This window comes from Herpailurus yagouaroundi, unplaced genomic scaffold (genome assembly GCF_014898765.1).
Source record: "Herpailurus yagouaroundi ecotype Mexico unplaced genomic scaffold, PumYag 166, whole genome shotgun sequence".
Taxonomy (NCBI): Eukaryota; Metazoa; Chordata; class Mammalia; order Carnivora; family Felidae; genus Herpailurus; species Herpailurus yagouaroundi.
Window position 1 is genome coordinate 36,613,703 of NW_024412407.1, and position 25,925 is coordinate 36,639,627.

At 43.1% G+C, this 25,925-nt stretch overlaps 1 protein-coding gene across 3 annotated transcripts in view; it reads left to right on the forward strand.

Moving 5' to 3' along the window:
• YBX3 (Y-box binding protein 3) overlaps positions 1-25,925 on the forward strand; it is a 26,764-nt gene extending 839 nt beyond the window's left edge. Inside the window, exons 2-11 of one of the 3 annotated variants that reach the window (XM_040488919.1) lie at positions 21-153; positions 4,140-4,203; positions 5,253-5,286; positions 7,752-7,841; positions 9,388-9,510; positions 14,218-14,421; positions 20,537-20,634; positions 22,472-22,643; positions 23,347-23,446; positions 25,349-25,925. In XM_040488919.1, coding sequence (XP_040344853.1) covers positions 21-153; positions 4,140-4,203; positions 5,253-5,286; positions 7,752-7,841; positions 9,388-9,510; positions 14,218-14,421; positions 20,537-20,634; positions 22,472-22,643; positions 23,347-23,412 — 984 coding nt within the window. In that variant the 3' untranslated portion in view covers positions 23,413-23,446; positions 25,349-25,925. Of the gene's footprint in view, positions 154-4,139; positions 4,204-5,252; positions 5,287-7,751; positions 7,842-9,387; positions 9,511-14,217; positions 14,422-20,536; positions 20,635-22,471; positions 22,644-23,346; positions 23,447-25,348 lie in introns of all 3 variants that reach the window. The other 2 variants (XM_040488920.1, XM_040488921.1) reach the window with 2 other exon arrangements.

Here is a 25,925-nt window from a genome sequence, read left to right on the forward strand (position 1 = left end):
TGGGCAGCGGCGCGCCCCAGGCCGCGGCCCCGGCGCCCGCCGCCCACGTCGCGGAAAACCCCGGTGGGGACGCGGCCCCCGCAGCCACGGGCACCGCGGCCCCCGCCTCTTCAGCCCCCGCCGGCAGTGAAGACGCGGAGAAAAAAGTTCTCGGTGAGTCAGGCCCCGGAGGGTGGGGACCGCTCCGAGTGGGGCGGGCGGCCGGGCACGTGCGGGCAGCGCCCGCCGCGTTTCCCACCGGGGGCGCCGGAGTGACAGCAGGGGGTCCCCAGCGCCCGGGGCCGCAGCCCGCCCGCCCTGTGGGGCTCCCGGGTGCGCGCGCGCCGCCCTGCGCTCCTCCCCGCCCGGTGCGCGCCTCTCCCGGTCCCGGGCCGGCGAGCTGGGGTCTTGACTTTTGTCACCTTAGGCGCAGGCACTGTGGCACCTTCCCGTAGTGGGCGGGCTACCTCGGTCCAAAGAGGAAAGGAGCGGCGGTCTGGGAACGAGGACGCAGGGCAGGGATGGCCGTGGATGGAGGGGAGGGACAGACACGTGGGACGGGCACCGTGGAGCCCTCGCTGGGGATCGGGGGTGAGGGGAGGATTTCCCCCGGGGGGGGGGGGAGGCGGGGGAAGGGGGGGCCGGGGGACGGGCAGGGCAAGGTGGAAAGGCTTCTTGCTGAGAAGGCTCAGGTGTCTGTCCCTGACGCCCTTCCCACATGGGCACGGGAAAGACGCCATGCTTCTGTCGGCCACATGCCGGCGAAGGGGTGTTGCAATCCTCTCCGGGAAACTTGGGTCTCGGTCCCACGTCCTCCTCCCTCCCCGTGCCCACTGCTGCGCTCACCAATCGCTCACGCGCATTCTCCTTCCCGGACTGTGGGAACGCGCTCGGTGCAGCAGCTGAAAAAACTTGGTCGATAGCGTGGGTATGACGTTTGTTCAGAACACCCTTATCTTGGGACTTGTAACTTAGCAGAGCAGGTGGGAAGAGGTCTCATTCAGGTTTGTGCGGGCAGAGCCTTCGAATGGTTTTCTGTGGTCCTTGTTGGCTTCGTCGTCTTGCTTCAGCGTTTTCAGCCCTTCTGGAACGCCCTGTGAGGCCTTAAGCGGGTTTATGAAGCAGGTGGGTGGTGAAGAAACCCTCCAAAGGGTGCGTGTCTATGTCAGTCGCTCTTTTAAACAGGAAAGTTAAGAGATGGTGTCGGATGCTTCGGAGACATTTCCAGTGTTTGGGGCGGGGCGGGTTTGATCTGTCTGAGCCTTGCCTGCCCAATTTCGTGGGAAGAAAAGCGAATAATGTGAAGAGCGTGTAATACAACAGTTCCATGTTCCCTACCTTGAGAGGCCGGTTTGCTTGTTTTTTTTTTTTTTTTTTTTTTTTTCCGGGGCTTTTTCTCAGTTGGTGGGGAGCGGCATGCTAAAACTAACCTGTGTAGGTTAAGAGAGAAACTTGCCCTCCTCTGCACTGACAGCCTGGAACCTGCTTGGGATTCTTTCTCTCTCCCTCTCTCTCTGCCCCTCCCCTGCGCACACCGCGCGCGCTCTCTCTCTCTCTCTCTCTCTCTCTCTCAGAAAAAATAAATAATAGTAATTAAAACAAAAAACAAAAAAACCCCACAACTTGCTCTTATTTTGCTGGACTAAAGGGGTACTTCAGTCTAGTCAGTATTCTGATTATTGTTTCCAACAAATGTTTCTGGGAGCACTTCTGTGCAGAGTGAGACAGCCTCCCGCTTTCCAAAGCAGAGTTAAGATATACTCTTAACGGTAACTTATTTTGTGGACAGGAACTTTTGCAGGTTTTCCCTTGATCCTTGTACCCTTCTGGATCTCAACCGAACTGCTGGATTTTAAACTAAAGCAGGCATCTTGAAAGATGAAAGGAACAGAGAAATGAATTCTCTTAACCACCAACTGCTATTAAGCCTCTCCCGCATCCCAGGTGATGAGTCTGGAGGTCTTGTATCTTTCTGCTGTAACTCCCAACTCTTAAAATGAAGGATGGCCTTCTACATGACATTTCAACACTGGCTGTCCCTGCCCAGAGTGTCCTGCCATCTCCTTCCCCTCTGCCAGGCAAACACAGGGGTGCCTAAAATGTGCCAGGCACAGTGCTGACTGAAATGGAATTCTGGCTTTGGAGTCTTCATTTGAGTTTCTACAAACAGCCCTTAGGCTCAGTGGATAGCCATAGGCCGGAGAAAGTGGTTTCCCCGGGTGAAAGAAAACTTTCCTTCTAATGAACATTATGGAATCCATATGGTCTTCCTCTGTCGCCTCTTCCTCCTTGTGTATGTGACGTGAGGGTATGGTTTTAAAGCAAGAAGTGTGCATGAATGTGTTTGACCCTGTGAAATCGTTGGGAGTGTTGGTGGAATTAGGAAAATTTAAAAACCTACACTGAGGAGTCAAAATAGCCTTCAGCCTGGTTTGAAGTTAGATTTGAAAACCATTTTTCATCTTTTTTTTGCTGCTCTGTTAGTATTGCCTTTCTAAGCAAGATTATTCCTTTAAAAGAGTTCCTGTCTTTATATTGTCCTAGGTCATTAATTTTGGGGCAAATGACAGGAGGCACAAAAACTCTATCACTTGAAATAACTTAAAAGTGTGACATAAAAGCCTATGGTTTATCAAAAATGGGCTCCTCTGTGTACATTTAGATCTAAAACATAATTTTTTTTTCTTTCTTCCTTGACCTTCTAATTTCTAATTAAATGGTTTAAAACCGAACATCCCAAAGGTTCAGTCTCTTCGTTGGAAAGATCTTCCTCACTTGGAATTAGAGCTGGAGATTGCTCAGTCAGTGATGGGCTCTGAATGACTTTGGAGGCATAGATAGAGCTGGGTTTTTTTTTTTTCTTTCCTTTTTTTTTTTTTTTTTTTTTTTCTTTTTACAAAGAGAGCTAAAATACTTCCTTAAGCATATCAATATAGCGAAACTCAGAACTGGCTCTGTCCACAACAAAACGAGTCCTAATTACTAGTTTAGTCTTAAATTTGAAAACTGAATTCTCATTGTTTATCCTTGGAAGTTATAAAGTTTGTATGTCATAGAGAAGCAGCCCTAGTAACAGTTAATGCTGTTGCTTTCATTCTCTTCTAAGTGTTTTTTTTTTTTTTTTTTTTTTGTTAGGTACTGTATTGTCAGATTTCCTGTTTCATTGAGTCTTGATAATCGCTTTATGCATTTCCTGAATTTAGACATAGGCATTTCCTAGAGGTTCTGAATTTGACATTCACAAGTGATTCAAAGAAGTCTTCTTAAATCATACTCGACGGCTGACATAAATATGAATGTACGAAGTACAAGTTATAGGACCATCCTGTTCATTTAGATTCCTCCTCTTCAATTCTGTTGAAGTCTGACATGGTACAGAAAGGGCCCTACTCAGCGATGGGAAGTAGAGACATTCAAGTTAAAGAGGGAGATTTTGTAAAAACAAAAACAAAACCCAAAAAAGGATGAGTTTGACTCTCCCCAACTGCAGGGAGCAGGGTAAACAATGAAACAGAAGCCCAAATTCATCACTATGGTTTGGAAAGGCCTGTTACCTCCTGTCTTGGGGTGGTGAGTGCAGAACGGGTTGAGACAGCATCAGTTCTATTATTACTCTTGACTCCTCTGATAGGCCCCCATCTGGCGGCTGGACAAGCTACTTTACGTCTTTGTAGATTAGCTAGTAACAGGGAGCTACTATTTCACTTACTAAAGTTTGCCTAATCTCAAAGTGCAAAAGTGATGTGTTAGGGTCATTGGTACTTGACCTTGTTCATCTGTCTACATTCTCATTTCATTAGACCCTTCTTTGGCACCGGCAAAACTTTTCCGTGTGAAAACTTTAATCGTAAAGAACGTTGTTTGTTTTTTCCGTGATGTCTTTCAATTTGAGTTATTGCAGAAATGTATACACTTTCCGACCACTCCTTATGACCGTACTGAAACCTTTAACGAGGAAGAAAGCTGTAGGCTTCTGGAAAGCATTTTCCTATGGTGTCTTCCCTTGCTCCATTTTCTTTTCCTAATATATTTTAGAATTAAGCCTTTAATGGTTTCCTCGGGTATGTTTAGGCTTTATATAATGCTATCAAGACCTTAGTGATATGAGCTTTATCTCTTTGTAGGTCAGATACTAATTTATCTGCTTAATCTTATTTTAGCCACCAAAGTCCTTGGCACTGTTAAATGGTTCAACGTCAGAAATGGATATGGATTCATAAATCGGTACGTGCTTGTATCTCCGTACATGTTTTAAATGCATGCTTGCTTTGTGGCACCAGCAGTTTATAGATCCTTGACCAGACTTTTTAAATGGCTTGTGTAAGTTTTTTTGTTCATTTCGTTTTCAGTTGATGGCTGGAGTAAGTTTTAAGATTTGTAAGCACTGTGACCATTCTCCTTTCTAAGCTAGTGGTTATTAAATATTAATTAAAATACACTTCCAGAGTATGGATAAATGACCTGTTTTTAAACATCCAGTCATTAAAAGAAAATTGAAGGTGACGGAGATAAAAGAGACATGGGAAGGGCCTTAGGATGATTGAGACCCTATCTGTAATTTCACAGATGGAGAAATGGAGTCTTAGACTGGTTAAGCAACTTTCCCAGGGTCACACAACTAGTGAGTAATTGAGCTAGATCTGTAACCCAGGTCTGGCCCAAGTCCTGCGTAGAAAGTATAGTGTTTTCTTTAAACGACGGTAGCTTCTAACCCTATAGGAAGGAGAACGCAGCTGTGGACTGTTGGCAGTCTGGTGATGTTTTTACGTGATACAGTCATTCGCTTTGCCCCCCCCCCCCCCCCCTGAAGATGTCTTAATTTCTTCCTTATCTGTTTTGGTGGGGGGGTGGGGTGAGTTAGGGCAGGGTGGTGGGGAGGGTGCTGTTTTAGGTTTCAGTGTAAGGAGAGCCTAGTTCACAGCTGTGCCCTGTCCTTTTACTGTCTTGCTTTGCTTTTTACTGGGAAGGAAATCTCGGGCTCTGATTACATTCCACGTGATTTAGGAGGCGATGAGAGGGAAGGGATGTTTCTGTAGATTCCGTACACTTGGATCTAAGCACTGTGGTAATATGGAGGAGTATGACGGGGATCTTGCAGGTTTGGAAGTTTTTTACCAGGGACCGATTCTGGACTTCTGAGTTAAGTTGAGGAGAAACAAAGATGTATGTTGCCTTTTTTGAGGTCTTGGGATCTAAACTCCTAAAACATCTGTTCTTTTAAGTTTTTCCCCATATCTAGTACTTTCATTTGTGAACTTTTTGTCTTCTAACAGAAATGACACCAAAGAAGATGTGTTTGTACATCAGGTAAGAGGGATAATAAATGCTACGTGTGCTGTGTGAAGAGACGGGTGTCTGTGATCTGCTCGTGTCCCTTTTCCAAGATGAAGTCCTGTAAACCTTCATTCCACTCTAAACGTTTTGCACGGTTTTATTCTGACAAGAGAGCACACTTGCACATTTTAAGATCGGCAGATAAACTCTTCTGTCCCATCATTTTAGCCTTTTATTTTTGCAGTCGAGCGAAGTAATACTCAGACCAGTTGCTAATCTTTAAAGCCTTTGACTCCTTAGCAGAACTCTGTTCCCGTGTTACCATCTTATTTTCCTGATTTTGTGGTTCCCCTTCCGTGTTTGGCTGGAACTGATGTGGCTTTTGCCTGGGTGGGTGTTGGTTAAAGCTCTTCTCCCCGAGTGGCTCTGACTTGAAGTAAATAGCGCAGCAAAGCAGATGGTTAGGGTGTGTGTAGCCAGGACATGAGAAAACTCCCCAATGCCCAGGATAATCCTCTCTCCTGTAAAAATGAGGCATGTCCGGGTCAAAAGGTCCACATCCCTTTGGATTCGGAGATGTAGGAGATGGGTAAAATATGGGAACCATGGGCTTCTTGGCTACTGAGGTCTTTGTCTTTCTTTACATTCCTGGCCTAGGATGCTCTTTATTTCATTATGCAGCCTGGACTTGTTTTACAACACAGGTTAAAAGAAGAGATGCCTGCCCTCGTTCTTTTTGTATATTTATTTAATTTCCAGCCAATTGTCTCAAGTCTGTGGGGAGCTTAGTGTGTAACAGGAAAATACAGAGTCAGGTACTAAGACCAGTACCTACCTGCAGGGCTCTGTGAAGCAGCATCTGGTTTTCTTTGGTTTTGTTTCCTTCTGTTTTGGGTTGTGGGCGAATTGGGGTGGGAGTGGTGACTGGGGAGAGTAATATCTAAGGTTAAGCTCTCTATTGTGGTTTCTGCTGTTTACGTTTCTGCTTGACTGGATGTATTTCAGTTGTGCCTAGATCATTTGAGATTTTTTGTTGTTGTTGTTGAGACCCAGTGACCTTTAAAGTTAAAACAGACTGAAAGAAAGTGTTGCTTCTCATACCTAGAGGTTAATAGGTAGACCTTTGGGGCTAAGCAGTCTGTGTTTGACAGCTACATCATAGGGACCTCACAAGTTTGTGTCCTGGTGGCCAGCATCATTAGCCTGCGAGTCTATGACCTGATTCCAGCCCCCATGGGGTTGCGTGGTGAGTCACCTCCATGTGTTGAGGCCTGCCCCGTTGAACAGGAAAAAGGGAACGAGCCGGCAGGGAGGGGCTGTTTTGGGAATGGCTGAATGTGCTAACTGCGCGCCGATATCCTGCCCTGAGCCGCCTTTCTTCCTCCGTGGGTGAGGTCTCTGTGGCATTGGCTCCTTTTTTTCCCCCTCCTCCCTCCCACTCAGAGTAAGGGAAGGGCTGGATTACACATGCCTAATCGCTTTATAAAATAAGGTTGACCTAGTTCCATAGAAACTCAGAGCCCCTTTAACTATTTAGAGATACCAGCTAAAGAAATGGAAATTCTTTGCAGGAATTATTCTCCCCGCCAGTGACCGAAAAGGGGAGGCCTTTTCATACGCAGATACTGAGGTGCAGGTGTCTCATGCAGCAGAGCATCTCCATTAAACTTTTAATGTATTATCACAGAATGTGTAGGGATGAGTCAGATACAAATGGTGTGATGGGGAAAGTATTGGATAAATATCATATGGATACAGTGCAGGGATGTGGATTCCCCCTACCCACCCTGCCTACCCCCCGCCCCCCCGCAGGCTGTATCTTTATGTCTTCAGCAAAATCCCTTACCAGCTTCATTGTGTTCCTTCTCCATAAAATGGAGGAAGGGGGAGAAGAGGCCAGATTATGATTATCAGTAATGTTTCGTTCCTGAGGTAATTGTGTGTGTTCCATCAGGTGTATTTATCCCCCCTGGCATTTTAAAATTCCTTTTCTCTAGTCTTCATCATCCCTCCTCTCCTTCGCTCCTTTTAAAATTCTTTTTGAGATTCTCTTGTCTGTAGATAGTTTCTCCACCTAAAAAGAAAAATAAATAAAATAAAAAATATATGTGTGTTAAGCAGGACTTCACGAAGGCATCCCCCCTTTCCCCTCACCCATAGAGGTACAGTCTAAATCTTAGATGCCTAGTAGCCTGAGGGAACTAATATTTCCAATTTCATGATCAGGCTGTAACGGAGGTGGGTACTAACTGCACATCCCGTTGGATCCACCTACCAAGATGAATTTCAAAGGATACCACAAATTAAGAAAACGCGGAACATAGTTTTACCGTGTTTTTGTTCTGTTTTGTTTCGTTTTTTATTACTGTTTTGAAGATCCAGGTGAGTGGGAGAGTACTTTCAAAAAGTAATAAACTTGTATGCAGTAAACTTGCGAGATGAAATCTGTGGCCAATATTGACATACTCTTCATTTAGAATTTTCTGTTCTCTTGACAGACTGCCATCAAGAAGAACAACCCACGGAAGTACCTGCGCAGTGTAGGAGATGGAGAAACTGTAGAGTTCGATGTGGTTGAGGGGGAGAAGGTGAGACTATCGTGGCTGGGTATCGAAGTGTGCTAGCATACGGTTTTCTTGCATAGTGAGTGGTCTCTCAGCCCCTTATGAATTAACCTTATTTTGGATTTTTGACAGAAGTGACTTTTAAGTAGAAAATTTTTGATTACTGAATACCGCTATAAATGTTCTTTGATTGATTATAAAAGGAGGTTGTAATTTCTCACTTAATAAATGATGAAGAGCCCTATTTAGTTATAGAGGGAGAAGCTAATTTTTCAAAAGTTAAAGGACGTATTTTATTTCGGTACCAAATGTATATTCCAGTGTATATTAAAATTTTATAGTATTTTTTTAATCCCTGCACCCAACATGGGGCTCCAACTCATGACCCTGAGATCAAGAGTCAAATGCTCCACAGACTGAGCCAGCCAGGTGCCCCATAACACTTATAGTATTACAAACAGATAAAAGTTGCTTTGGGGAAAAAGATATCTTTTTTTTAAAGTTTATTTATTTATTTTGAAAGAGCACGAGTGGAGTGGGGTGGGGGGTGGGGGGAGAGACGGAGGGAATATCCCAAGCAGGCTCCACGATGAAAGTGCAGAAAGAGATCATGACCTGAGCCAAAATCGAGAGTCGGATGCTTAACCGACTGAGCCACCCAGGCTCCACATTTATTTAATACAGAAACTTAAATGATTTCTTTACTAATGTGATCCCTCAGCTGTGTTGCAAACCTGGAGTTTCAAATCATCCACCAGCAAATGCTGACCTGTAATGATCTCTGTTATCCCATCCAACTCTTAAAATTTTGTATTGCCAGGTTAATTTCACCTTCATATGTTTTCAGAACTTGAGGTTTTACAAATAGATGTTGAATGTGAAATACATTCTTTGAATCTCTTTTGTCTGATTTTTTTTTTTTTTTTATGTTTTTGAAGCATTATTTTATCTCTTTGTCTGTAAGAGAATAAGAACGCTGAGTGTGTTTGAAGGATACTAAGACGGTCTAAAGCGGCACCACATTTGTGGAAACGATGTCTTACTCAATCCAGGACTCTTCTGTTGCTGCCGAGATGGGAGAAGTTTCCCTCTCAATAGCTCAGTGCTGGACAGAGCCACTCGAGCCCATGAAGAGCTGTTCTCTTAGTGCCTCTTAGAATAATCTAGGTTTCAGCGTTGTTCTAGGATGGTAACATCTAACTTTTTTCCCATGGAGAAATATTCTTCCTGGTCTAGCATTACTTCTTTCACAATCGCATTACATTTACCGGTGTGTGTTCTTTAAAGAGGTACATACCGTTTTTGAAGTTGGCATAACCAAACAAGAAGGGAGAGTTTAGGTTGTGTGAGCAAAGAAACTACATTTATAATCAGGACACCAAGCACCTTGCTGATCTTATTAAGACTCGGGTGTGTATTTGAGATCACAGTAGGAATTGTGGGTACGTTCTGCCAGCTTTAACATTCTGACTGTCCCAGGCTGGTTTTTTATGGGGGGCATGGGTGAAAGGGGTTAGTTGAGTTAGCTTCTTTTGATTTTGAGGCCGTCTGTGTTTGTCTTCTTTCTCAGGGTGCAGAAGCAGCCAATGTGACTGGACCGGATGGCGTTCCCGTGGAAGGGAGCCGTTACGCTGCCGATCGGCGCCGTTACCGACGTGGCTACTATGGCAGACGCCGTGGGCCTCCCCGTAATGTATGTTGTCTCAGTGCCCGAAAGAGTTTTCACGTGTAAAACGAAGTATACATACCTGCAGCAGATAAATGTATCTCCTCCCGGAGGCACAGAATGCTTTGGTTTGGGAAGGGAAATTTGTAGTGCCCAGAATTCATCCACAGCCACGGGGCTCTTTGGAAACTTGCCATTCAGAAGTTGTATCCGTTTGTACGTATTTGGCTGCAAGTAACAGACAACTATCTTTTAAGAGGGAGGGCTTAATTAAGATAGGCTGTGCCAGGGTCGTCAAAAGGGCTTTCTCTTTATTTGGCTCTTTTATCTGGCCAGAGCCTGGTCATGTGGCATTCACTGGCAAAGGGGAACGGGATTTCCATGATTGGCCCAAAGCGGTTCATCTCTTGGCACGAGCACTGTTGACCTCTAAGAAAAGAAGTGTTTGGTTGGCAAGGAGAATGGGGGATAGATAGCTCAGGAATAGGCAAAAAACCCAGCACTGACCGCAGAAGTATTAATTTACCTCGATTAAGTAGCTGGTTTATTCAGCGTAGCATTTTCCCATTATTTTAAAGTAAAGAAGCAGTAAGTGATACTCCAGATGTTTAGTTCTCTAGATTGGGAACAATCCAGGCCAAAGGGTTTACAACCGGGTCTGTCTGGAGCTTACTTAGAAGGCTCAGTTTGAAGCACGCTCAAGGCACCCAAAAAGAATCCCATTCATTTGTAGTCATGAGGAGCCTCTTAAATTTGAGTCATTTTTTGAGGTTTCTAGAATTAGTACTTGGGATTGGCACTTACAGAATAAGACTCGAGATGCTTTGTGAGCCCTAGACTATGACTTTGCGTATCATCCGAGGAAACCTTTTGAAAAATGTCACCAGAAAAGAAAGTCTGCAAAGTGAGAATGATTTATTATTATGCTTTGATAGATTTATATCTTTCCACTTACCTTAATGCTTTCCCTCTTCATTCTGTCATCTTCACACCCTGCCTAAGTTGATTTTTTTTAACGTTTGTTTATTTACTTTTGAGAGAGAGAGTGCGCACACATGCAAATGAGTCGGGGGGGGGGGCAGAGAGAGAGGGAGACAGAAATCCCAAGCAGGCTCCATCCTGTCAGGGAAGAACCTGACACGGGGTTCGATCTCATGAATTGTGAGATCATGATGTGAGCTGAAATCAAGAGTCGGATGTTTAACCGACTGAGCCACCCCGGCGCGGGCCCCCCCCCCCCCCCGCCCTCCAGATTGGTTTTTTATCAGCTACCTGATGACCTCTTATTTTTCTTTCTGTATTTTTCTTTTTTTATTTTATTGCTATTTTATTTTTATTCTTTTTAAGTTTCTATTTTGATTCCCGTTAGTTAACGTAGGTGTTACATTAACATGTTTCAGGTATATCATCTAGTAATCCAACAGATGCATACATCACCGTGTGCTCATTGTGACAAGTGCCCTCCTTCATCCCCATCACCTATTTCACCCATCTTCCCATCCCCTCATCTAGTTTTGTATTTTTCATACCCATGTTTTGCTTATCTTACTGATTTTGTTTTTAAAGTTTATTTATTTTTGAGAGAGCACACACATGCGTGGGGACGGGGCAGAGGGAGAGAGAATTTTAAGCAGGCTCCACAGTCAGTGAAGAGTCCAACGTGAGGAGTCCAAGGTGGGGCTGGATCCCACGACCCTGGGATCATGACCTGAACGGAGTTGGACGCTTAACCGACGAGCCATCCAGGTGCCCCCCTTATCCTGTTTGATTGTTTTTTGTTCTTTGTTTTTTTTTAACATTTATTTATTTTTGAGACAGAGAGAGAGAGCATGAACAGGGAGGGTCAGAGAAAGAGGGAGACACAGAATCCGAAACAGGCTCCAGGCTCCAAGCTGTCGGCACAGAGCCCGACGCGGGGCTCGAACCCACAGACTGCGAGATCATGACCTGAGCTGAAGTCGGACGCTTAACCGACTGAGCCACCCAGGTGCCCCTCCTGTTTGATTGTTAATAAAAACCTGTGCTGGAGGTGGCGAGTAGGAATGAGCTACTGTAGCATTTATTATATAGCATATTAACTTTTCCAAGTTCATCAGATTCACAGAACTCTGGTTGTGATGGCAGTCGACCCTTGAATAACACGTGTTTGAATTGTGTGGGTCCACTGACAGCAGGTGTTTTTTGGTAAATACAGTACATGAATATAAATGTATTTTCCTTATGATTTTCTGAATAACATTGTCTTTTCTGTGGCTTAATTTGCTGTAAGAATACAGTGTATCATACACGTAACATACAAAATAGGTGTTATTGACTGTATGTTGTCAGTAGGCTTCCAGGAAACAGCAGGCTTTTGGTTGTTAGGTTTTGGGGGAGTTCGAACACATGGGTTTTTGACAGCGTTGGTGCCCCTAACCTTCTCATTGTTCAAGGGGCAACTGGATTTTGATTATTATGTGAATTCAGAAGTAAAAGTGGTAGAAAAACGTTAGCAGTTTTTCCTTAAAGACTTTCCTCCTCAGCTGGAAATTGCAAAGTCCTGCGTGTGAAAGCTACTTAGAAAGAAAACTTTCAAAATTCTGAAAGTACGTGTAAATGAAGGTGGTTTTTTTTGTTTTTGTTTTTGTTTTTGTTTTTGTTTTTTTATTGGGATGTCCTGACATCCTGACAGCTTATTGACTATCTCTCAAGAGCATGTTTGGCAAGGGTGGTGCCATTATTCCTATTTGGAAAGATAATTAATGAAAGATTTGGCTGTTTAAAACTCAAAAAGGTATAGAATAGCCTAAAAAGAAGAATAATGCAGTCTTCCACTTACTACTTTGGTGTATGATTTCTATGCTAATGTTTCTTTTTTACTTTTTTATGCTAATATGTGTTACGTAGTTGTAGATTGTAGCTGGTACAGGTTTTATGAAGTATACAATGGCTGGATTTTTCTGAAATTACTGGAGGCGATAGCTGAAACTTTCACCTTTTGGGAATTTAGTTGCCCGTGTGGCTGATTCTGGAGTGTTCTAAATCTTAAATACCCTCACCCCCAAAAGAAATGGGTCATTATTTTATTAGTTTTTAATTTATTCATTTTTGAAAACTATAATTACTTCCCTTGATTGCCTTTTGTATTCGCATATCTATATCCTTTAGTGTAAGATTTGAAATAAATTCTTTGAGGGATGTTTGGCTATTTATGTTTTTATGTAAAATATTAGTATGTGATATATAGTAACTTAAATATAGGAAAAAATGTGGGGTCGGTAGTTTCCTTTGTTAATAAGGCCTATATTTAGAAACTGCCTGTATCTATTACTTACTACTATAAAAGTGCCATTAAAACTTTATTCCAAAGCCTATAAAGAAAATCATGCTGTAAGTCAGTGGTTCTCAAACTTACTGGTTTTTGGACCCATTTGTATATTTAATTATTATCGATGATCCCAGAGGTTTTATGTGTGTTTATATCTGTTAGCAGTTAGAGCAGACATTTAAGAGATATTTAATTGATTGTAAATAAGCTCATTACACATAAATATAAATAACATTTTTAATGAAAACTAGGCTTTTATTTTTATTTATTTTTTGATATTTTTAACGTTCATTTCTGAGAGAAAGAGAGCAGGGGAGGGGCAGAGAGAGGGACAGAGGATCTGAAGCAGCACAGCCCAATGCAGGGCTCAAACCCACGGACCGTGAGATCATGACCTGCGCTCAAGTCAGACACTTAACCGACGGAGCCACCTAGGCGCCCCTGAAAGCTAGGTTTTTAAATTGAGTGAGAAGAGTGGTGTGGCTTCATATTTTTGCAGGTCTCTACTTGATTTAATAGCCAGCTGGGCTTTCGTATCTCCTTCTGCATTCAGTCAGCTAAGAGGCTCTGTGTCCCTGTGGCTGTTTGGAGCCTCCATATACCCATGAGAGAATAAGAGTGGAAAGGGCAAATAGTATCCTTGCACCATTATGAGAATCGTTTGAACTGGGTACCCGCCCCCCGCCTCTGAAAGGTTTTTGGAGACCCCAGCCACACTTTGAGAACGGCTCTAGGAAGGTAGGACTCTTAGGACAAAACTGTTAACACCACACAATGTTTTTTTTCTTGCTTTGCCCTGACTCTGCCCCATCGGATGGCAGATGTTGGGAGACACACATTAGCTGGAGCTATTAAACTGTTAACAACCTTGTACATGTTTTCTTTGGTTGTTCAACTGATGATTCACCAATTCTTTTTTTGAGAGAGAGAGAGAGTGAGAGCATGCGTGGGGGAGAGGAACAGAGGGAGAGAGAGACCAGAGGGGGAGGGAGGAAGGGAGGGAGAACGTGAGGCAGGCTCCACACTCAGCACAGAGACTTACGTGGGGCTCAATCTCAGGACTCTGGGATCGACCTGAGCCAAAGTCAGGAGCAGGACGCTCAACCGAGCCACCCACACACCCTCCCCAGCCCCACCGTTATTCACCAATTCTAATGAGATGACTCGTCAATTCATTATAGATTGATTGCTTTTGCTTTTCTGCTTCTTAATATTTTATCTGCCCAGATCTACTTTAATCTTAATGTAGTTTATCCCAGGTAATCACACGATAACCTGGGTTAAATGCATTTTGTCCGTATAGTAGAGGGGATTATTCCCTTTGGGGGAGATTTTGTTTTTCCTTTGGTGATATTCATCCTGAGCAGTATTCTTTGGTTCTGTCCTTGCTGAAACTTCTTCTGAATCTCTGTTTCTTTGCTTGCTAGTACGCTGGGGAGGAGGAGGAGGAAGGGAGCGGCAGCAGTGAAGGATTTGACCCCCCTGCCACTGACGGGCAGTTCTCTGGGGCCCGGAGTCAGCTGCGCCGCCCCCAGTATCGCCCTCAGTACCGGAGGCGGTTCCCGCCTTACCACGTGGGACAGACCTTTGACCGTCGCTCACGGGTCTTTCCCCATCCCAACAGAATGCAGGTAAAATTGCACCTGGGACTTTTCTTCAGCCGTCCTCACCCCTCCGTCCTTCCTCTTCCTCCTCCTCCTCCTCCACCACCAGCCGCCGGAAATCAGACCTTGCTTGTGGCTTCCTGATGCTCCAAAAGCTGTGAGGCGAGGCCTTTAGTCTGCTCTTTCGGAGCAGCCATTCTAGTGACATTTTCAAAAGCATGACCACAGGAGCCATGCCCGTAATTGGGCACCCTGGGGAACACGGGACAGTTTAAAGTAGAGAGACAGGGGGTTATGCGTTTTAAGACTTTGAACTCTGAAGTCAGCAGACCTGGATTTGAATCTTGTCTCTGCCAACTTGGGTCTGTGAGCTTTTGCAAAAACTGAGTTAATTCTCATCCATTGGACGGGCATAATTAACGTGCCTCTTCCATGGGGTCATGGTGATTAAATCAAAGGCGAAGCTATTTAGCTCGGTGCCTTAGGATAGAGGAAATCTATAGAGTTTTTAATTTGCATGAGATAGTGTTAGTAAGAAAAGCTGTTGTAGATGGGGATTGTGGATGAGTTATTACTCTCCTTTTTTGCTGAAAAATACTGACAGAGCTATTGTGAACCTGACCTATAATCGATAAACATTGTAACAACTCTGCAGTTCCCCAAGAAACTTGGAAAACTTGGCCTAGGACATGATTTTTTGTTACCACTAGCTATAACTTTTTCCTCTTAGTGTCCTTGGTTTTTGTTTTCTGTTTTTCCACGAAGTGTTTTGACTGAACATTATGTTCAGTCTGTTCTTTGCTACCCATCTCTTATCCCGTCATGCATGACTATGTTCTTTCTACATTGCTTCTTGTTATTTCTCTTCTACTCTTTAACAGCTGTCCCTGACGAATGTGCTAAAAATAACGAGTAGACTTGCATATATGGAGAGACTGGGTACATGGGGCATAGTAGGTTTCTTTAGGGCAGCACTCTGGGCTTCTAGGAAATGAGAACAGGAAGAGTCAGGGAGATTGTAATACACATTTATTTTTAGGGCATTAGTAGTACTTTCCTGAAATAATCTTTCTTAGTATTTTGCACATCCACACGTATCTTTTTTTGAGAACACGATTCTTTTCTATGTGGTTTAAAATAAAGTATATTTTACCTTAGGAATTGAAGGTTCAGAGCAAAGGGATTCTTCAGTGCTATGTAGAACATCGTTTGCAGAAGCTGGTTGAAAACTAGTTTTGGAAAACATGTGCTTATTCTGATAATCACATGGAGTTGTTTTAACTTGAGCTGACTATCTTACCCATTCCATATATGAAATAAAAGCTGTCCTTAGATTCCTTCAGTATTTTTAGAATCTTTCTAATACATCCCATGCTTGGATGTTCAGACACTAAAGAAGTCTGCTTCAGGCAATCAAGAGCATCAAATGAAAATCCCTAAAACTCTCTTCCATAATAGCTAGGCTAATGGTTTAAAAGTATAGTGAGATCTCTAGGATGTTAAATATTGAGGTCAAATAGAAAAGTCTTTGGAAACATTTTTTACTGTATAAAAACCGAAACTGACACAACAGGGGGAAAAAAATGATAATATACAGACCAATAGAATTTCCCTTCTGTACAAAGGACATGATATTAAAAAAAAAAAAAAAAAAAAAAAAAAAACAAAGGACATGATATAACATGATACATCAGTGACCACACGACTTCTGGTTTTTCAAAGATAATACCTATCTAGCTCAATTTGAATTTAATTTCCGCTTGGAAATTAAGTCGAATCGGTTACTGAACTAATAGCAACATTTTGCCGTCTCTGAGAAAAGAACTGTATGATAGAGAAGAGGGAGCATGAATTATTTGGCACTGACGAAGTGGCAGACGTTTGAAATCCGTTCTCGTTCAGTCTTCCCTGTAGCTTTATGAAATTGGCAGTGGTTTCCATATTTTTGTTGGTGTTGTCACAAATGAAGAGATTTGCCTATTCTAAAAAATGGGCAATTTGTACCTAAGGTCCTGCGGCAGAAAGTTGTAGAACTGGATTCAAACTCAGCCTCTGCTAATGCTCTTCCCGTTCCACAGTTCTAGTAAACTCTAGCCCTTCACACATGCTAATTGCTTTTCCTGTCTGCTTTTTGTGGATCAAGGTTCCTGAGGAAGCAGCAGCTTGGCCTGTTCAGAGAACTAAAGGGAGGCTCCTGTGGTGACAGTGTGGGCGAGGCCCAGGGGGGTAGGACATGAGATTAGGGCGATGTCTTAGAGCAGATAGAGCATGTCTGGTAGACTGATAAGGACTGCTGACCTACTCCAAATGTGATGAGAAGCCAGTGAAGGGATCTCAACAGGGAAGAGATATTTAGGAGCCCATCGGACTATTTATGGAAGCTAGACCACAGGAGGCAGCAGTGGACGTGGGAGAGACCGGCTGCTATAATCCCCTGTGCGGAGATGGTCCTGCCGTGGATGAGAGTACTAGCAGTGGGGGTGTGCTCAGTGGTCACGTTCTGGCAATATTTTAAACCTAGACGTGACGGCATCTGATGATGGAGTGAATGTGTGGTGCGAGGCGTAAAAGATACCCCTGTGGTTTTTGATTTAAGCAAATACGGGAAAACAATAAAGATTGGGTTTAGGGGAAGGGTGAAAACCATCTGGAGATCTTCCCTCCCCCTCTGTCCCCCCCCCCGCGGCCCCCCCCCCCCCCCCCACGTTAAATTTTACCTCCAAGTGGAGATGTGAAGTAAGTAGGCAGAAAAATAAAACACAGCCAAGAGGGAATATGCGGCTCGGGTTAGGAAGGTGTAATTTTAGATAAGGTGGCTACAAAGTCTTTGGGCTCATGTTTGAGAAGAGACCTACGTGAAGCGAGGGAGCGAGTCTTTTAGGTCCTGGGAGAAGCCATGAATGGCCGAGGGAAGGGCAGGGACAGAGGCCGAAGAGAGCCTGAGGAGGGCAGACGAGACCAGGTGCGAGTTTGAAAGGTCTGGCGCTGGATGGGATGAACTCCAAAGTGGGTGTAGGTGGAACACTGATCCTAGGACTGAGTCCTGGGCACACCAGCTTCCTCCAAGATGAGGAAGATGAAGAGTCTGGGATGATGAGATGGAGCAGATAGGGAGAACATATTTCCAGAAGGAGATGCCGTGTCAAATACTGAGGAGGAGAGGAGGGAGTTAGACTGCGAGTGGATTCCTGTTGTTGGTAACTTGGGAGTTAGTGGTCCGGTAAGGGCAAAAGTCTGATTAGCATGAGTTCAAGAGAGGGAGAAGAGGTCTCGTATTCTCCTTTGAGGAGGTTTCTGTGGTGGTTAGTTAGTGGTGGTGGTTTTCCTTTCGTCTGTCTGTAAAGGAGCTCAAATGGGGCAGTAGCTGGGAGGAGGCTATGGGGTCAGAACAGGGTTTTTGTTTTTGTTTGATTTTGAGATGTAGTGAGTTCTCTCCTGGCCTCCCAAGCCCTCTCTTCACCAACAACTTTGTGAAAGCCGTTGTAGGTGGACAGATCAAGTATGCTCTACGTGCACACACATATACCCATGTTTATATATGTGGAACTCATGCTGTGTGTGTGCATATATGTATTTGTATATGTGTGTTCCTTATTTCTGTCTCCAGAAATGGCCTGAAATCAGTGACTCCTTAATAACATTGAGCATACCTGTCCTCCAGTGTTTTGTTTCTAAATACCATTCTCCAATAAAAAGAAGCTCTCTTGGAGAAGTGGCTGATTTCAGAGCTGGGCCAGAGAAAGTACAATATGAGCCCGGAACATCTTGTTGTGCCAAAACGCAAGAAAGTACTCAAAGAATGTTGGAGACATGTCAGAGGGACAGGAGCCAGTTTGAAAGGGTTCCCATTGGCCAGTAATGATAGTAACAGATTATAACTCATTGAATAAAATAGAAAACCATGAGTCTATGCAGATATAAATACATAAATGGATATATTGAGAACTTGATGAGGAATGAAACATTTACACACTTTGAACGTACTGCTCCAAATCCTCACTAATTACAAAGAGGAGAAGAGTAAACGTACAGCAGAGTAGGCTTGCCAGATACTACCTTAACTACTTCTGAACTTGAACGTTGTCAGTAACGGCACAAATTGAAACCATCTGCCGCCCAACGGGATGCGATGCGAAGGGTGCGGTGTGACTTTTATGGCTTCCCTGCCAGATACACAGGAGCTAAATCATGAGGAAACACCAAACAACCCCCAAACTGAAGGATAGCGTATAAAATAACTGGCCTCTAATTTTTAACAGCGTCAAGGTCACGAAAGCCAAGGAAATATCGAAGAACTGTTTCAGGCAAAGAGCTAAATTCAAGGCATGGTTCTGAATGGGTCTTGGCCATCAGGGACATTACTGGGACAACTGGTGATACTTGAACCGGGCCTGAGGATTAGCTCTTGTACTTCCAACTGTTTTGTAAGTTTGTGATTATATTGTAAGAATTGCAAAAGATGGGTGCCCTTTCAGCATGTTTATGCACCTGGATGGAAATGATGGAGTAGAGAAGGGGGGAAAAGTATACAGTGAAGGGGAGGAGGGATAGAGAGTTTAAGTGTTCTAGGAGGTGAGAGAGGGGTTGGCTTTGGATATGAGCATAGACCACTTACCCAGGGTTAGGAGAGAGAAGAAAATGGACCGCAAACACGTAGGTGGGTAGATTTGAGAGTGAAAGAATGTGGAAATCCTTTGCCGTTGGCTTTTCTTTTCCTAGTGTAACATGGAGAAGTAAAAGATGTTAGTGTTGAGAAAAAAAGGTTAAGATGCGGCTGTGTTATAAAGAATTTTGGAGATGTTTGGTGGGTGTTCTTGTTCGTTTTTAGTTGTCTTTTCCTTTGGAAGTTCCACAGTAAATAAATTTTGTACCCCCAGTTTGAAATAAGTTTATCATCAAGGAAGTATGATTTTATTCTTTAAAAGATTATAATTAAATGCAAAGAGATGGAAGGAAGCAGTCAGAAGCGAAGGTGTTAAAAGGTGTGGGAAAACGTTTAAATGTAGAAACCATTAATGGTTGAAGGGATACCCTGTTCATAGAATTAGTGGATCTGAGTTTGAAAGGGGGAAGAGATTCTCATTGCTCAAATGTAGCATATCATTCTCTTTCTTTCTTTCTTTTTTTTTTTATTAAAAAAATTTTTTTTTTCTAACGTTTATTTATTTTTGAGACAGAGACAGAGCATGAACGGGGGAGGGTCAGAGAGAGAGGGAGACACAGAATCCGAAGCAGGCTCCAGGCTCTGAGCTGTCATCGCAGAGCGCGACGCAGGGCTCGAACCCACGAACCATGAGATCATGACCTGAGCCGAGGTCGGACGCCCAGCCGACTGAGCCACCCAGGCGCCGCCTCCCCCCCCCCTTTTTTTAATGTTGTATTTATTTTTGAGACAGAGAGACAGAGCATGAGCAGGGGAGGGGCAGAGAGAGAGAGAGCGAGACACAGAATCCGAAGCAGCTCCAGGCTCTGAGACGTCAGCACAGAGCCTGATGCGGGGCTCGAACCCACAAACCGCGAGATCATGACCTGAGCCGAAGTCAGACGCTTAACTGACTGAGCCACCCAGGGGCCCCTCATTCTCTTTTCTTTTATAATAATGGGTCCTTTTTTCTTTTTTTTTCATGGTAAGAGATGAATGAAACATTTCAAAGTGTTTAAATTAGTATTATCAAATAAGACTAAGAGCTCTGTGACACACAAAAGACTGTTGTAGTAGAAGTAAGTTTTTTCTTTCCTATCATTCACAAAGATCTAAATCATTGAACAGTTCACTGTTAAAGTTGAGGGTTCTCAGCTTTATTATGAAGCATTTTACTTTTTACTTAAAAAAAAAAAAATCTGATGGGGCACCTGGGTGGTTCAGTCGTCTAAGTGTCCGACTTCGGCTCAGGTCATGGTCTCGTGGTTCGTGGGTTCGAGCCCTGCGTCGGGCTCTGCGCTGACAGCTCAGAGCCTGGAGCCTGCTTCGGATTCTGTGCCTCCCTCATCCTCTGCCCCTCCCCCACTCACGCTCTGTCTTTCTCAAAAATAAGGAAACATTAAAAAAAATTAAAAAAAAATCTGAATGCAACTGTGTGCTCTGTGTCTCTTCTGTCTGGTCGTATGACATTGACTTTCGGCTCTGACTGCCTTCTTGTAGGCTGGTGAAATTGGAGAGATGAAGGAGGGAGTCCCAGAGGGAACACAACTTCAGGGACCGGTTCATCGAAACCCAACTTACCGCCCAAGGTACCGGAGGTATGTGACATTGCTCCCTAACAGCCAGTTGAAGGACTTGAGAGAGACAGCATAATGGATGAGACTGTTGGGGGCCTGTTGTATGGATCTATTATTGGAAGATCCATTGGAAGAAGTGGCTGCTTCGACTGGAGGTCTAAGGATTAGAGGGACTCTGCAGTGTGTTTTCCAACGGCCATGGGACATGTCCCCCCTATTTAACAAAATATTTTGGTATTCTTGTGCAAAACCATTGGTTTGTATGGGTTAGCTGTGATATGGTATATAGATGAATATTAATTTTTTTGTTCTATTGAATGAAACAAACAGAAAATTAATTGATGGGTCGTTGTTCAGTGGCCGTGCCAGAGAAAGGAGGAAGTGAGGGCCAGCCAGCATGTGGGGTACTGAATAGTCCCATCACCAAGGCAGTCTGGGGGTTAAGTCAGGCTACAGATCAAATTGTGTGTCCGTTCCCACCTTGAAGTTAGTAGCTGTGTCTCCTTTGGGAGGTTCCTGGACTCTTAAGACTTACTTACCAGGTCTATAAAAATGGACATTAAGGAATATTTTACAGTTTTTAAAAATACTAACGAATCTAAGCTAACGGTACCTGGTATATATATAGTAAGCCCTCAGTAAATATTAGATACTGTTACTACACCACCAATGGTATTCATATTAGTGAAGGAGTAGGTTTTTGTGCTTCATGCCTTGTGAAAACTGAATTGAGCTCGACTCCCTCAGAACCTTTTAAAGCTTTTAAAGCTTTGTATCATAAGCCTTCCTATTCCTTTTCCTGGTCCTTGATGTAAGTGAAGAAAGTAGACCTTCACTCCTGATCGATATTTATACCACCTGGAGGTTTGGCAACATGGGTTTATTGAAAGGAGAATATATTATTTTGGGAAAGGATTTATGCCAGTCTGTGTCCTTTTCCTCACAGGATTCATTCCAGTTGTAGACATAATGACTCTTAACGATTAAATACTAAGAACTTCCAAAATACGAGGTTTCACAGAAGTGCCTTAACAAAAACAGAAAGGAGACAGTGGTTCCATCCCGGTCAATCCCTGGCTGTGTGATCTTGGGAAAGTTACATTTGACTTTTTTCGACCTGTAAAAAGCATTTCTCTACGGTCTAACCAAATACTTAACCTCTCAACACCTCTTGATTTTTCTCACTAGAAATCCAATGTACAGAATTAGCATTGAAATTAAATGTTTAACCCAAAAACATACCAGCAACAGACTCTGGCACGAAGTAGTGTTAGAGTTCCTTCCGTGTTTAATCCCTCCAGGCTCCACTAAACTCAGTTCATGGAGGGCAGGTACCAGGAGCCACTCTTCTTTTATGATTTTACTATCTGTGCCTGTCAAGTGCCTGGCAGGACCATGATATGTGTCCAGAGTGTGTTTATTCACTACAAATAGGTATTCAGATGAAGAGGGAAAATGGTGGAAAAATAGGCTTTTTTCCACAAAATCTCTGCTCCATTTGCTGCAGTAGCCTGTGTATAATTCTTTTTCTTTTGTTTGTTTAGTGTTTATTTTTGAAAGAAAAAGTGTGAGCGGGGGAGGGGCAGAGAGAGAGGGAGACACAGAATCCGAAGCAGGCTCCAGGCTCTGAGCCGTCAGCACAGAACCTGATATGGGGCTCGAACCCACGAACCGTGAGATCATGACCTGAGCCAAAATAGGGAGGCTTAACCGATTGAGCCACCCAGGCGCCCCAAGCCGGTGTATTCTAGCAATAAATACCGATCACTTGACTTCTTAACCTTCAAAAGTAAAGATTATTCTTGCGGCCCCCTGTCCTGTTGCACTGTTCTCTTTTCTTTTGCATTCTCTGCTCTAGAGGCCCTCCTCGCCCCCGACCTGCCCCAGCTGTTGGAGAGGCTGAAGATAAAGAGAACCAACAAGCGGCCAATGGTTCAAACCAGCCATCTGCTCGCCGTGGATACCGGCGCCCATACAACTACAGGCGTCGCCCCCGTCCTCCTAATGCTCCTTCACAAGATGGCAAAGAGGTAAATCCAACCGGCCGGAAGGGGATGTTGCCACATCATCCTTAATCACGTCAAACTTTATTTAGTATTCCATCCTAAGTGTGGTTTGATAACCTGCCAACTGGCAATCATATAACATTTTATGTTATCATTATATTACATATGTATTTATATTTACAAATCATATAAATGTCTACTATTTATATATTAAGGTAATATGTATATAGCATTTATAGGTATTCTATTATATAATCTGTATATGAAAGATAATATAATATTTTTAATATTTTAGTTAAGATCTATGCGTCTATATATTATGGAGAAAGAATGCCCTGTACATAACATAAACAAACATTTGAGTTCAACTAGTTATCATTCTCTGAAAGGATTATGCATACTAATGGAGATTCAGAATTAAAATGTTGAAGGCTCTCCGAACGTAGGACAGCATTTACAGAGAGGAAGCTCTCTCTAAGCAAGTATTAAAAGCAATTGTGTATCAGAGACTTTGTTGCGGAGAGTGGTGGTGTTTAGTTGCCATTTATTGGCCGTTCTTCTCTGATACTAAATTTTGACTCCCACTTAAGAATAGTTACTTTTGCAGAGTGATTTATCTTCGTAAGCAGGAAGATCCCAGCTTTTGAGACCTTTTAGTCTTGAACTTTCCATTGTCATCCGGGTCGATTAATTTCCGGACTGTGGTTTTGTTTCGTGGCTTACTTAGACCAAGGCAGGCGAAGCGCCATCTGAGAACCCCGCTCCAGCCACCGAGCAGAGCAGTGCCGAGTAACACCAGGCTCCCCAGGCACCTTCACCATCAGCAGGTAAGAGCTCGGGCAGCCCGGGCCTTGAGTTGATTTTTTTTTTTTTTTTAATGTTTATTCATTTTTGAGAGAGAGAATCAGCATGAGCGAGAGAAGGGGAGAGAAAGAGGCAGACACAGGATCCAAAGCAGGCTCCAGGCTCTGAGCTGTCGGCACAGAGCCTGGCACGGGCCTCGAACTCACAAGCCATGAGATCATGACCTGAGCTTAATGACGTGAGTCGGACGCTTAACCCACTGAGTCACCCAGGCGCCCCTGATATTTTAAGTATTGTTGATTTCAGTCTGAGCCAGTTCTGTGGTTCATCTGGATCAGCCGTCATCTCCTGTAGGACTCCGGAGAAAGATCAGTTTTAGTGGTTAAATATGGGATTTGACCTTACTTTGCTAGGTTTTGGGGGGCATAAGCATTTGACAGTTATTGATGGTCATTTTTTTTCTCTATAGACATAATTTTTAATATTAATACCTCTTAACTCTTGAAAGTTTTACTTTTGTGACACCTAGTGGCCAGTTTGAACAGGAGACCGATCTACAGAATAAACTAGAGTATTTTTTTCTTCCCTTCTCCCTTTGATAACTAACATAATTGATTTTGAGGCCGTGCAGTATAATGAGCGAGAGCCAAGAGGTTTATGTACTCAGTGCGGGAGCCACTACTCATTTGCTGGGTGATACTAAGCAGTTTGTTTATTCTCTGCCCCAGCAATGTCTGCTGCTGGTAAAACAGGGATACCAACTAGACTTACTCACCAAGTGTTGTTGCAAAGATTTAGTGAGATAACATGTGTAAGGTGCTTAATCAGGGTGTGGTGAAGCATAACCTCCCCATAAAGGTTAGCTTGTCTTTATTGATGTTTCCTGCGTTTCTGTTTTCTTGGTAAAGGTCTTGGAAACTTTCAGTATAGAGGTAGAAATAGAACTAGACTGACCCAATTGTAGAGCCACTCCTAAAGGGATTTATAAGCCATAGTTGTTTTCTTTCTGGGTTTTTCACCTACTGACTCCTGGGGCTTAAATTTTTGAATATTTGTTGGTTGTTGTCCTTTGCATTAAATAAAGAATATGCTTTTAGTTAAAAGAGACTGTAAAACTCACAGCCTTCCATCAGGTAGACATTTGCTGTGCTGGGAATATTCAGTTTTATCTCTAGGTTGTATGGACAGTATCATAGAAATAAACTCCCTATTTAAATTTGCTTGCATGAACTGACTTAGAAATATGTATCAGTCATTTGGCTATAACCTTCTACTTAGTAACGTTATTTCTGGGTATTGCTTCTAAGGGAATAATCCAAAATACAGGGCAACAAATATTTGTACTATTTATAATTTGTCTAACGCTGGGAAGTGGCTCAGTGTTGGGTTTGTTCACGTTAGGAGATATTGTGCAACCACCAAAATAATTATGAAGAATTATGGATGCCGTAGTGTCATTTATTTGAAAAGGCTTCCTGATGGTAATTTTCTTTTATATAATTTTAAAAGAAATGTTGGAGAGAGAGAGAGTGCATATGAGCAGGGGAGGGGTGGAGAGAGAGGGTGAGAGAGCGAGAATCCCAAGCAGGCTCTGCGCTGTTAGCCTGATTTGGGGCTCAGTCTCATGAACTGTGACATCATGACCTGAGCCGAAGTCAAGAGTCAGATGCCTAACCGATTGAGCCCCTCAGACACCCGCTTTCATATAATTCTATAAAATTTTTACTGTGCACTGAATGTTCTGGTTTACACAAATGTTGTATTAAATGTGTAGGGTTACAGATCTGTAGTTGCGAGAATAGATTATGTGTAGACCTTCTGAAATACTGTCTCCTGAATTACATGAAAAGCATACTTTTTGCCTTTTTATTCTTAAACTCTTGGTCATTTTGTCACTCTGAGTTTGGTTTCATTTTTTTTCCCAGGTGACCTAAGGAAATTAATGACCATTAGAAAAAGAAAGCACAGAGCAGACCGTGACCTTACCAACACCAAAGAGACATGCAAGCAATTAACGTGGAAGAGTCATGACCAAGATGTGGACATTAGAACGTTTACTATCCTTTATGAAACAGACAACTATGAAAGGAAAATGTCAGCCAAGTTTCCTAGCCAGCTGAGATCCGGGAATGCCTGCACACGAGACGAGAGAGCAACCTCCCCAGTTTCAGCAACCACTAGGTTTATATTTTTTTTCCTGGTTTTTACTGTTTTGGTAATATAAATTGAAAGAAGAAATATTAATACCACATGGGGAGAACCCCAACCAAAGAAATCTGAAATATATAGTAAATGCTTTTTTTCCCCCTTTTTTGTTCATTTTGGATGCTGGTGCTAAACTTCCAAGTGTCGTGATTTAAAAAGAAATTTTATGCCCTTCTTATTTATTTCTAGGATGAGGGGAGGATAACATTTTTGCTTTCTTACGTGACTTGCTAAAAATGTGCAGTATGGAGTTCCTCAAAAATAAAATTTTTACCCTTGAAAGGAAATGATGTATAA